This window comes from Triturus cristatus, chromosome 9 (genome assembly GCF_964204655.1).
Source record: "Triturus cristatus chromosome 9, aTriCri1.1, whole genome shotgun sequence".
NCBI classification, from domain to species: domain Eukaryota; kingdom Metazoa; phylum Chordata; class Amphibia; order Caudata; family Salamandridae; genus Triturus; species Triturus cristatus.
In genome coordinates this window covers 1,230,372,090-1,230,385,066 of record NC_140592.1, presented here as the reverse complement: position 1 = coordinate 1,230,385,066, position 12,977 = coordinate 1,230,372,090, and the positions used below count along the sequence as shown (strand labels likewise).

The 12,977-nt window shown below is 47.8% G+C and overlaps 1 protein-coding gene across 1 annotated transcript in view; it reads right to left on the bottom strand.

Annotated features, from left to right (window-relative positions):
• Positions 1-12,977, bottom strand: part of FMN1 (formin 1) — a 469,294-nt gene that overhangs the window by 218,255 nt on the left and 238,062 nt on the right. The window contains exons 2-3 of the mRNA XM_085627914.1: positions 4,915-5,121; positions 1,329-1,392 (exon numbers count right to left, since the gene is read on the bottom strand). Of these exons, the coding sequence (XP_085484040.1) occupies positions 1,329-1,392; positions 4,915-5,121 (271 nt within the window). The remainder of the gene's footprint in view (positions 1-1,328; positions 1,393-4,914; positions 5,122-12,977) is intronic.

Below are 12,977 nucleotides of genomic sequence, written 5' to 3'. Positions count from 1 at the left end.
TCTAGCGCTGCTTCGTGGGATAGTTGTTTCACGGCCGCCATCGCTGCACACGCGAGGCCACGCCCACCTGACAGGCCACGCCCACCCCCGCCTATAAAAAGCGCTGACTGATAGCGCGCCCATTGGAAACCAAACCTCTGAGGCGGAAGCCGACAGGCCACGCCCACCCCCCCTTTCCCTAAATGTGCTTCCTATGCAAGCGCAGCGGACGAGCGCAGCGGGAGCGCCGTCTGCGCGCCGAAGGCGTGCCTAAGGCAAGCCCGTCTTCGCCCGTCATCGCCTCTCGCCAGTCCCCCTGGCCTTTCTCCATCAGCACCCCTTCATTACGACAGGGAACAACTACTTGCCGGGAATCCTGGACGGTCCTGCGCAAACATTACAGGTACGCTTGGTCTCACCTGCCTTCAATGTCAAACTTGTGACTTTACTACGGCCAACCCCCACACTATTGGACAGCTACTAGAGCCTGCCGATACTACCCCCATCACGATTCTCCATCTTAACGTCAGGTCACTATCCAAACACCACCTTGAGGTCAATACCCTCATACAGAGCGAAAACCCTGACGTCCTCTTCCTCTGTGAAACCTGGTTATGGGATGGCACCTCTGCCATACCTAACCTTACGCTACCAGACGACTACCTTATGTCGACCATTAATAGGGATGGAAGAGGAGGAGGTATCGCCATAATTTATAAGAAACAGTTTTCATGTTCATTCGCCAAGGAAGAACTGCCAGACTGTGAAAGTGCATATTTTAAAATCATAATAAACCCCAACTTCACTGTGTCGGGCCTCTACATCTATCGCCCCCCTGGCTCTGCTTCAAAATTCATTGAGGCTCTACTCGAGACAGCAAACTCTCTAGTAACAAAAAACTCTAACTTTACCATCCTAGGAGATCTTAACCTTCACTTTGACCTGCTAAATGACGCCACGATCAAAAATCTTCTCGCTGATCTCTCTGCCTTGCAACTTAATTCCCCTCATTCTAGCTCCAACGCACCTAGCTGGTCATATTCTAGACCCAGTATTCACAAACATTGAAGAACTTAAAGCAGAGACACCCTTACCAATGGGATGGACAGACCATCACCTTATTAAACTGTCCATTCTAGTCAACAAAATTAGGCACAAAACTGCACCAACTCGTCGTCTAAAAAGACCATGGCATAAACTTTCAATCAGCGATCTTCACACCACCCTTGGGGATTTCCACCATGACACCAATTCTGATATCAACGCAACCTATAGCGCGTTCCATGACTGGATCACCGGAGAACTTGACGCCCTCATCCCAGCAAAATGGACGAAAGGACGCAACTCACCGTCCAACCCATGGTATAATGATACCCTCAAAACCATGCGCAAAGACTGTAAAAAAGCCGAGCGCTTATGGAGAAGGGAATATAACAACAAAGAAAAAACCAACTATCTACTAAAACTAAAAACGTACCATAAAGCCAACCGCGCTGCGCGAACTGCCTTCTATGCAGACAAAATCGAATCCAGCCCCACCCCTGCCAAAGAAGTCTTTAAACTCATTCAAGAACTTCAGAGCGGCAAATCCCCCCTACCTAGTATCTCCTCCGCACAACAATGCGAAGATCTTGCTATGTTCTTTGTCGACAAGGTACAAAAAATCTATACTTCTTTTCCTCAGCGCTACCACAGCCCTTCCAAAAACCCTACTCCTTCCCCCAACCATACTACCCTGACTCACATCCCGAAAATTTCCATTGACAATCTTACCAAACTATGCCGGAAAGTTAAATCTGGTTCGCCGGCAGACCCCATGTGCCCGGCCCAATTTTTAGAGTCACTCAACTTTTTTCTACCTTCACTTACCTCCATTCTGAACCTCTCCTTCACATCAGCAAGTGTACCATCTGCCTGGAAGCAAGCGTGGGTTTCACCCATTATCAAGAAACCCACCTTAGATTCATCTAAACCGGAGAATTTCCGACCAATCTCCCTGCTCCCATGGCTGTCCAAACTTGCTGAAGCACATGTGAACAGTGCTCTATCCCAGCACTTGGTCCAAAACATCATCCTGGACCCATCTCAAAATCGGTTCAGACCAGGCCATAGTACTAAGTCTGCTCTCCTGGCCACCACAGAGCACCTCCGAACGATTTTAGATGCCGGTCAAAGTGCTGCGCTGATTCTTCTTGACCTCAGCGGGGCCTTTGATACGGTATCCCATGATATCCTTCTAAATCGTCTGGAGACATTTGGAGTATCTGGCCACGCATTGGAGTGGTTCCGATCTTTTCTCAAAGACAGATCCTTTCGGGTCTCAGCACCCCCCTTTCTATCTAAACCTCCCCCCCTTGCACAGGGAGTTCCGCAGGGCTCTGCGTTGAGCCCATCCCTTTTTAATCTTTACGTGCAACCTCTAGCAGCAGTGGCCAAAGAATGGGGACTGACTTTGGTGTCGTACGCCGATGACACACAACTGGCCATCGCTCTTACAGAAGGCCCTTCCATCGCCTCCTCCAGTTTTAAAAACGGTCTCTCCGCAGTAGCCCAATGGATGACAGATAACTGTTTACAGCTCAATGCTGGTAAAACAGAAGTGCTACTCCTTGGCAAAAACACCAGCCTCTGGAATGAGCACTGGTGGCCGTCCTTCCTAGGCACCATCCCACCTCCCAAATCCCTAGTTAAAAACCTAGGAGTTTGGATGGATTCCTCACTCAGCTTTCAGGCCCACACCAAAAAAGTTGCTGGCACCTGTATTGGCCTGCTGAGGAGTCTCAGCCACATACTAGGCTTCTTTAACGCCAAGACTCGCCAACTTATTATTCAGGCAACCATCCTTTCGCGTCTTGACTACGCCAATGTACTCCTTCTTGGCGCCAATAAAGGAGAGATATCACGACTCCAACGCGTGCAAAACTCTGCGGCTAGAATGCTAGTCGGCCTCCCCCGCAGATGTTCAGCCAGAGCGACCATCCAAAAATTACACTGGCTACCTGTGGACTCCAGAATTAAATTCAAGACCCTCATTATTACCTTTAAAATCATCAAACTGGATACCCCTCCACTGCTTCGACCACTCCTCACCCCCTACGTCCCGACGCGTAACCTGCGTTCCTCCAGCCAAAACCTCCTGTGCGTTCCGCGTATAAAACTCTGCCGCATGGTCTGCCGCTCCTTTAGGGTCTTTGGAGCTAAACTATGGAACAGTCTGCCGCAATACATCCGCTCCATAGAAAGTCTTTCGGCGTTCCGGAAAGCAATTAAGACGCATCTATTCCCTCTTTCCTAATTCCCTTCATCTTATTTCGCTCAGGCCTGGGTTTTTGCGGTTTCTCTAGCGCCGGGACGCCTCATTGCTGGGGCAGCTGTTTGCGCTCTACCAAAACAATACAATACAAAACAATACAATACAATACAGGGTATGCTCAGACATGGGTCCCTAGCTCACTTTGCCACTGGATTCAAGCTAGCCTGGCTCATGACGGGTGTTACCCAGAAACTGGCCCCAGGATGCTTGTTTCCGGTTCAGGGAAGGCCTGGCTTGGCAGTTCAGGCTGGACTGCTCCCATGAGGCACAGGGTCAAGACTGATTTGCATACAGCTGGGTCTGATCTGAGGTGGGGAAGTGAGCTAAAGAAGGATGATGGATTCAACCCAGATCTGTGAGGGGAGGGGGGGTCCGCCCATCATCTCCTTGTGTTTGCACAGTTTAATAAATCTTCATGAGATTTGGCAGAAGTTTAGCAGGTTTTGTGTTCTGCTATTTAGGACAACTTGCGACCAGATCCATTGGGGCGCGAAGATAAATTAGGGTTATTAAACGTTTCATTCAGTTATTAATACTTTGCATGAAATTTGGATGACAGCAAAATAAACAGAGTGCAATACCAAACCTGCCCTGTGGCCAAACCAACTGCGCATGGCTAATGGGGACTGGGTGTAGGGCCTGACAGAAGACTACGCAGTGCAGAATGAGAACCTGGTAGGGGAATGAAGAACACAAAAAATGACAGTTAAAAGCTAGCTATGGTTCAGAGAATACAAACCCAGAAACCTGCTGGAATTCACCAGTTACGGCACACAACACGCACCAGAACTCACAGCGGTGCCATACGTTGCCAATGGCAGAGGACAAAAAAAGACCACCAAGAGCAAAGTGGTGTACTGAGCACTTCACTGGGGTATTTTAAAGGCTTAGATGTTATAGCGCTTGGACCACAAAAACGTCAGCAGTGAGAGGATTGCTCACTGAGCCATCTTATGTGCCTGCAGCCTTATTCCCTTAGAGGACGTGTGCCTGCCCCAAACTACCACACATTGCGGGATCCCATGCATGCTCCAGCAGGGGGCCACTGCCCACAACCCGACCGGCAATCTAGGAGTCTTCAGCTGTTTCAGCCTTGTGACAAGACAAGCCTTTAGCATGGCACCTTCCGGGGTTGAGAGCTTGTTTACGCCTTTTATTCACATATCATACTGCACTGGTACAAATGCCCTCATAATTAGTAGTGTTTTATTTAAAAATAAAAAAAGATCACAATGACAAAGTATTCATTTTATGATTTTCAGGTCACTATAGCTCAACACTAGCCTATGTTACATTTAAATAATACTGCTTCTTTCTCAGGGCATTAATAGCTGTTACTTGCCCTTCTCCTAATTATGGGTACAAACCAGCGGTGTATAATGTGGAGGAAGCAAAAGTAAACATTAGCGAGCAAGTAGCCAATGTGGCTATTATCACCTCTCCATCTAATCACATTGATCCCAGGTAGACAAATAGACCGCCTTTCCTGATCTGCCTCGTGTCTCTGTCTGCATTCATTGAGGATGTGAGGCAAACACCGGAAGTGAGTGCCTGCAATCTAAGCCTTCTGATTGGCTGAGCCAGCCTCAGCAGTCAGTCAAGAGTAGCAATGAAAGAAAGACCTGCCCAGTCAACAAACACAGGACTCACATCAAGGTCCAGGGTGAGGTGAAGGGCGTTTCTGTTCTTCTGCTCTCCCTGCTCCCAGACCATGTCGGCGCCTGGCTCCGGCGCGTTGCAGTCCCAGCGGAACACGGTCTCTCCTGGGTCTTCAGGTAGTTCCTGGATGGCTTCTCCTCCATGGTCATCTTCGGACAGCGTCCAACTCCCTGAAAAGAGAGAAGGCAATGGATGAGGCAATGCTATTGGGTAGCAGAAATATGATCATTTTTTTAAAATCATATAGATTCATGCAAGTAACAGCGTTTCAAACGTGTGGAGAATAAATTACAGTATGGTTGGAAGCATGGGCATGCTAGCGAACAGTAACATACATGCATGGCATGTACTGAGGAGGAGTCCTCCAGATCAATCCCTGATGTGTGCCACGCAACATGCGTGCAAGTTGATGCTCTATTGGCAAGTTTCACTCCGAACCAGGCTTCTATGAAGACTTTATTAGAAGTCAAGCTACTCCAGGCACCCAAAATGAGCACATTGCCTTAACCCAGCGGGACCAATGAGGAATCTACAGCTCCTGCCAACTTTAATCAAAGGGCCACTGGAGTTTTTGTTCCACATTTCAACTGGCCACCGGGTTCAGCAAGCCTGAAGCTACCTCACGCCTAGACAAGTTGTGAATTTTTTTCTCTTCAACATCACACCAGGTTGAGGTTGAGGGGGGTGGCGGAGAGCCCTGATTAAACACAGGCAAGAGGAGCAATCGGAGCGCACGCCAAGACCAAGGCACAGACGGAGGGAGAGGAAAACCAGAAAGAATCACAGCATTGAAGCAAATGCGGGGAAAAAATTGATGCCCCGCCCCACGACAAAAATATAGCCCTACAGCCCTGCAGGATTAAAATATAAGTCAGTTAAAGGGGGAGTCACTTAAAACACACCCCTACCTCGCACATGATCAACATGGCTGAAGCACACACACCCCCTCGGAAAACCCAGCAAACAACAGGACTGTCAATGCATTTGAAAAGTCCCACGAGATAGGACACTGTCACGCCCCCACCAGCAAACTTACATACTCATTCGGCTGCTCACTCCTGTCGTCATGACAATACCCCTCCACTCACCAGCTGCTGGTTCATCTCAGCTGATATGTGATCCGTCAGTCTCACCGCCCCCACTAGCAGGAAGAAGACTCCCAGCAGCACCCTGATTACAGTAAAGAGAAGGGCCATGGCGGCCGGCTGCAGGGAGGGAACCGCTGTTGACGGCTGGGGAGGGGCTTTGGCTGCTGCCTGCAGCAGGGAGGTCAGAGCAGCAGCTACTGCCTGGGAGCGGCCTCCCCCTAATTAAACCCTCAACAGGAAAGCCTGAAACTGACTCACAAAAAAACCCCACGCCCGCGAGTGGTGCGCGCGCGAGCCACAGCGAGCCATAGGTTTTCAATTATCGCGCCCGTGTCTGGGCACAATAATTGAAACCACATGGGCTTTGGTGCGCGTAACAGACACCAATAGGCCATGGGCGGAGCAATGCGCCCGCCTTTGGCCTATTGCGTGCTCTGTTTAAAAAAAACACGCAATCAAAGCCCAATTGCGGAACCCAAAAGGAAAAGCACACGCACGCTTGCGCGATTCCAGGGTCCGTTTTCACACCCCAGACAAAAGGGCTCTCGCCTGCGCGAGCAGGGCTGCGCTCTGCAACGCAGGGCGCAAGCCCTAAAAATGATGTAATATAAAAAAAGACTCTAAAATATTTACCTGTGATTGTTATTACATATCTAATATTTGCTAATTTACATTTAAAGAAAACTCATTTAATACCTAAATAGTGTTCACTGAGTAGTAATCAGCAAATAATTCGGAATCACACAGCTGGTTGGACCTTTCTGACAAAAAATTAAACCAAAATAGTGGGTGCATTCTTGGGGTAATCAGCAAATCCTTCTCAAAACATCAGGATGAATTTCAATATGTTAAAAAGAAATTATGCTTGTTGAGTTTTGGATATTTATTTTCAAATCATCCTCTAATCATCAACAACCATTGGATCTTATGAAGTAATCAGATACTCATTCTTAAATCCTCCTGAAGTCATCGCGAATAGTCACACCTTTTGAAGTCATCAGATACTCATTCTTAAATCTTCCTGAAGTCATCAGGAATAGTCATACCTTGTGAAGTCATCAGCTGCTCATTCTTAAATGCTCCTGAAGTCATCGCGAATAGTCACACCTTGTGAAGTCGTCAGATACTCATTTTCAAGTCATCCTGCAATCATCAGGCTCAAGTTTCTAAGCTCTGCTGATGACTTCAAGAGCTTGATGATGTCTGATGACATGAAAATGACTTCTACAGTAGTTGGATGATCAGCCAATGACTCTGGGATGGCTTCTAAAGTAATCCTGTTTGACCTGGGACACCACAAGCCTTCGAGGGATCTTCTGGCGCAGAACACAAGGAGTTCAAAGCTTCTCGGGCGAGGAGGAGGCTAAGTGAGACTTGCTCGTGGTCGGGTGGGACAGCCACAATGAGGAAGAAAAAGGACACCGAGCTATACACTGTCCATACTTTCTAACACCTTGAGGCACATCTCGTCTACGCCAATGGCAGATGTCTCCGGTCTCTTAGTATGCAGCACACTCCCCCCCCCCCCCCCCCCGTGTTACCCATGATGATTTTAGATTTATCTGGGGGTGTTTGGACAAATTCAATTTCTAAAATATCACGTGGACAAGATATGTCAAGAATATCGAGGACGAAAATATGGTGAAGGTAAGTTTCCATGGATAAGCATTGCTTTACTATACGCAACTCCATATATGTACTTTGGCGATCTATATATCTTCACAGCACTTACATGTGGAGTTAAGAATAGTAAATCTATAGTTACCTATTTGCACTTACAGTCTCGATACTTTGGTCCTTGATGTTTGACACAATATTATGTCCACGTGATTTTTTTTAACACGGATAATCAATCAGACAACCTATTTGGCTGTTGTGTTAAGAAGAAGCAACTCATGGCGAAGGCTGCATTCAAGGAGCTAGAAGTTAACATATCACGTTAACATCCTCTTGAAATTATCCTAATTTCTTTGTCATTTTCCCCCCTCGGATTCGTTACGGACACAGCTTGCTCTACAGGCACTATGGTGCAGCCAGATGTTGCAAGTCGATAGATGGACCCTTTCTGATGATTCACTGGAGAGCATCCTCTGGATGCAAGGCCTCCTAACAAAATAACAGATAGAGGCACCAGCCCATAACCTTAGGTGCTCATAAATAGAATCATATTTCTAAAACAGAAAATTTTGTTTTTGACCCTGAATTTGAAGTCATTATGACCACACCAGATCCCCAAGGACCGCGAAGGCCATTGGACATAAATTGGTCTGCCCTTACCTCGCTTAGACAAATTCCCAAAATGGAGACCACCAGCTGGAAGAAACCTGGCTGACAAAAATCTATTTTGAGGAATTTTCAAAATGAGGCATACCCATTTCCACGAAAATCAGATGATTTTATTGGGAAAAAAATAGATCAGACTTAGGTCTGAATACCGGACCTGGTTTTGAATCCCAGGTCAAGTATACACAAAAACATGCTGTAGGAGGCTGGCTCAGCATATAGTGTCCACTTATGGTGAGGCGCTGTGCGCAGAGTTCAGGCAACCCTTAGTGGTAGTGTTTGGATCCCTGAAAACCAGAGCTCTCAAGGGGTAGCTGTGGAGAGCAGCTAAGGATTATTCAGGAGGGTGTCAGGCGGGTGCATTTACCACACAGTCAGTCAGTAAGCTTTCACCAGGTGAGTATAAACATACACTAGTATTTATTAACACAACACAGAACTAACTTGGTATATCTCCTCACCGGAAATATCAAATACACTCAAGAAATACTTCAAAACAGGTAAATAGCATAGAAAAACACACAGGGCCTTATGAGTGCTTGGGGGGGGGGGCGGGAGGTGGGGCAAAACCATATACTAAAAGTGTATGTGAGGCAAGTACCAAAAAGAGAGTGATACCCAAAGATGGAGAAGCCCAGGGGAAGCACAGAACCACCAAAGATAAATAGCTAGGGACCCCTAGGCGCCCGGCTGCAGAGTGGTTACACCAGGTCACACCTTATAATAACATGGGGTAAGTCGTGGTTGGTATTTTCTTGTTTCAGGACCCTACCCAAAGGACCTAGAGGACACCAATTGGAACAAGGGAGGTTGGAGAGCCACCCTACCCGTGGATACCCAGGGAACCAGGATACGTACACCAGGGAGCCCGGGTGCGTAGGTGCGAAGTGGTGTCAGAACCACCCATTCAAGCCAAAGGAGGAACTTGGAAGTCCTGCGGCTGCAGCAACTCATGGACCAGGACAGAGGAACCCCAACGTGGATTGTGGACGAGACGTACCTGAAAGCAGAGGGGACAGAGTCCAAACCACCTGGAGGTGTCCAGGAGGTGCAGCAGCACAATGCCACCACTTGTCAGAGGTACTTGCTGTAGCATGACGGACTCAATTAAGCAGTTGTGGAGCCCAGGCGACAATGCAGGAGCACAGGAGCCGTCCATGAGCTGTCCCACAATGGATGAAGATTTCAGGAGTGTCAGTGGCCAGCAGAACCACCGACAAGCCTTGGCAGCTGCAACAGTCGAGTCAAAGGGGAAGGTGCTTGGTTGCAGACCAAGGTCTGTGGAACAAACCCAGCAAAGTTAAGTCAGGGCCGAACCTCCGCACACGGGAGAGCCAGCAGGAAATGTTGGCGCCCCCTTGAGGACCCTCTGGCAGCAGGCGCAGGGAAGCCTCTGCAGCACACAGAAGATGGAGGCCCATGGTGCAGGGGATGCAGACAGGACGTTGTTCTTGGAGCTGTGCGATGCTGGAGGCTGGGGCTTCTTGGAGCTCAAAGATCTTTGGAGATGAGAGTCAACAAACCTAGGTAACGGCAAGCAAACGCAGTGCATAGGGATGCGGTTCCAGTTGGCTGGAGAGAGAGTGTAGTCTTCCAAGTTGCTGGGGAGAGTGGTCAGGTGCCTCTGGGGAGCTAACAAGCCTGTGTTGCATAGCCGGGAGGTGTCCGTGGAACAGCGATGATCAGCAAACGGAACGGTCAACGTTGACATGCCTGCGGACGCAGGGAAGTGACTCTTTCACTCCAAGGGAGATTCCTTCTTGCTTGCATGCAGAGTCCTTGTTGACTCGGAGGATTCACAGCCACAGAGTTGCAGAAACTTGAAACAGCACGGGGATGAAGTTGCAGCAGGAGTCTTCCCACCAAGAGTATTCATGTCTTTGGTCCTGGCTCGATCCAGCAGCAGAGTTCCAGTGTCCAACAGCAGAAGAGTCTTTAGACAATCACCAGAAGACAGGCAGTCGGTTCTTGAAAATGGACTCCGGACCCTAAAAGGGGGGAAGGGCATCTTCTGCAGTGGCCTATGTATCAGGGAAGGTCAGGGATGCTACTCGGCTGGCCTAGCCAGTCAGATGCTCCAAGGGGCTAAGATTCAAGATCACAGAATCAAGTGGCCACCTGGAGGAGCTCTGGGCACCTCCCTAGGAAGGAGCTGGACAGCGGGGTGGATACTTCCTGAACTGGGCCAAACTGGTTTATGCAAGGAGGGCATCAAATGTGCTCTTCAATGCAGTCTGGAGAGCTAGGGAGTGCCCCACCCTACCTAATTCTAAAGGAGAGTGATTCTCTCCTTCAAAGGAAATCCTGTGTTCCGTGCACCCTGGCTGAGTTAGGCTCATCAGCAAGGGGGCAGAACAGTGTCTGAGGTCATCAGCAGCGCAGACTGGCAGGCAGACCCTGTAAGGTTACACAGGTAGGTATTGGGGGGTCTTCTAAGGAGCCCCCAGTACATTGTATCATGCAACTAACACTGGAATCAGTGTAGTTGCATGATCCCATCATGTTTGATACCAAACCAGGTTTGGGTAGCCATCTCGACTTGCCAGTGTCCGATACATATCTTAAAATGGCTTCCTCACACTTACAAAGCCCAGAGAATGGAATCTGGTATTTGAAGGGGTGCCTCAGCTCGTGCCGGGGTACCTACACACTTGGAACCATGCACCCTGCCCTTGGACTGAAAGGCCTTTCCTAGGGGTGACATAGGTTTAAAGTGCAGTGACCGGGATATAAGGGACACCTTAAATCCAACACGAAAGGTGCATGCACCATTTCACGCAGACTGCGACAGCAGCTCTGCAGACACAGTTTGCATGGACTCCTATGGGTGGCATTTTACATGCTGCAGCCCATAGGAGACCCCTGGTGAACCTATGCCCTGGGTTCCCCTTTGGTTTTGCTTTGTTCGCTTTAAGTTGGCAGGGTATGCCCAGACGTGGGGCCTTGCTCACTTTTCCACTGGATTCAAGATAGCCTGGCTGATGAGGGTTATGATCCCGAAACCGGTCCCAGGATGCTTGTTTCCGGTCCAGGGAAGACATGGCTTGGCAGTTCGGGCTGGACTGTTCCCATGAGGCACAGGGTCAGACTGATTTGCATATGGCCATGTCTGAACTGGGGTGGCAGAGTGGGCTAAAGAACGGTGATGGATTAAACCCAGATCAGTTGACTGGGGGTGAGTGCTTGCAATGTTCAACACTCCGTCCATCATCCCCTTTGGTTTAGCTGGGTTCCTCAGTACCAAATACTAGGGACTTAGCGTGGTACCCCAGTATGCCAACTGTGGGGGTGTACAAAGTACTTACCAGAGAATTTAGAGGAGAAAGCACTGCCACTGGGATCCTGGTTAGCAGGATCCAATTGAATTACAGTCAAAACACACTGACACCAGGCAAAAAGGGGGGGTATCTATGCCAGAAAGTTATTACTTTCCTACTCACAAAAACTGATTACAATTACTAAAGTAATAAGAACTCCAATGAAAAAAAGAATGAGTTTAATAGTGGAGGGTGGAATCGAGGAAAAAAGGACCAAGAAGAAACTGGCTGCAGTAATCTTTTTCTTTGGTCTACCACAAATCAGTGGAAAAAAATGCAGAAAATGTAGAAACAAAAAGAAGACCACAAAAGATCAAGATGACAAAGCATTGGCAAAGCCAACAGGTTGCATCTATTAGAGCTTTTAGCTTCAGCAAGGTTTTGTTGCCATGTTGTCGAGGAGTGAGGCTTCTGTGTAGCATGGCTAATGTATTTATATTTTTGACATTTCCGTCTGTATTTATCCATATTTATTTTCTGCTAATTTTACCTGTATTTATCCATATTTATTTTAGGTTTTGTGAAAAAATTAGGCTGAAATGTGTATATTTCTGCATTTATTTAACTGGTTAATGTACACTGTTGACTGAACGCCTGACAGGTTTCATTGATATATATATATACACACACACACACTCACTCAGATGATAAAATATGCCCTTATAAGTAAACATGCACATTTTAGTATCAAGGTTGAGCATATCTACTGTTTACGGCTCTTTACTAAAATTCCTTCATTTTTGTAATCCCCTTGCCTGTCAATCCGCACAGCTTTTGGCCTGGCAGTCATGATTGACATCATTCAGAATCACTCAAAAACAACCCAATTTCCGTTTTTATCCACATTAAAAAATAAATACTTACAGAAAAATAAATGTTTTTCTGTCTGTATTTATCTGTAAAAATCAGTCAAAACGGAAAACAGGGAGCCTTAATAATAAATAAAGCGCTATGACACAGCCAGTTCTAATAAATATTGTTTTTAAAGTGCATCATAGCGCTGTTAAAACAAAATATTGTTAGTGGTGTACTCCCAAGGCAACAGGGAGGAAAGGCAGTCGGGACAGGACGACTCAGATGAGGGCGAGGAGATATGAGGGAATGAGGGAGCATGCAGACAGCAGAAGGAGGGGCTGTGGGACGTCGCAGTCTGGATGACCAACAGCTGCTTGAAGCTCAACGCCGAGAAGATGGAAGTTCTCGTCCTTGGAACCACCCCTTCAGCATTGGCCAACACCTGGTGGCCGACCGCCCTCGGAAACCAACTGACACCCTCAGACCACGCCAAAAACCTTGGCATCGTACTAGACTCATCCCTCACCATGAACCAACAGGTCA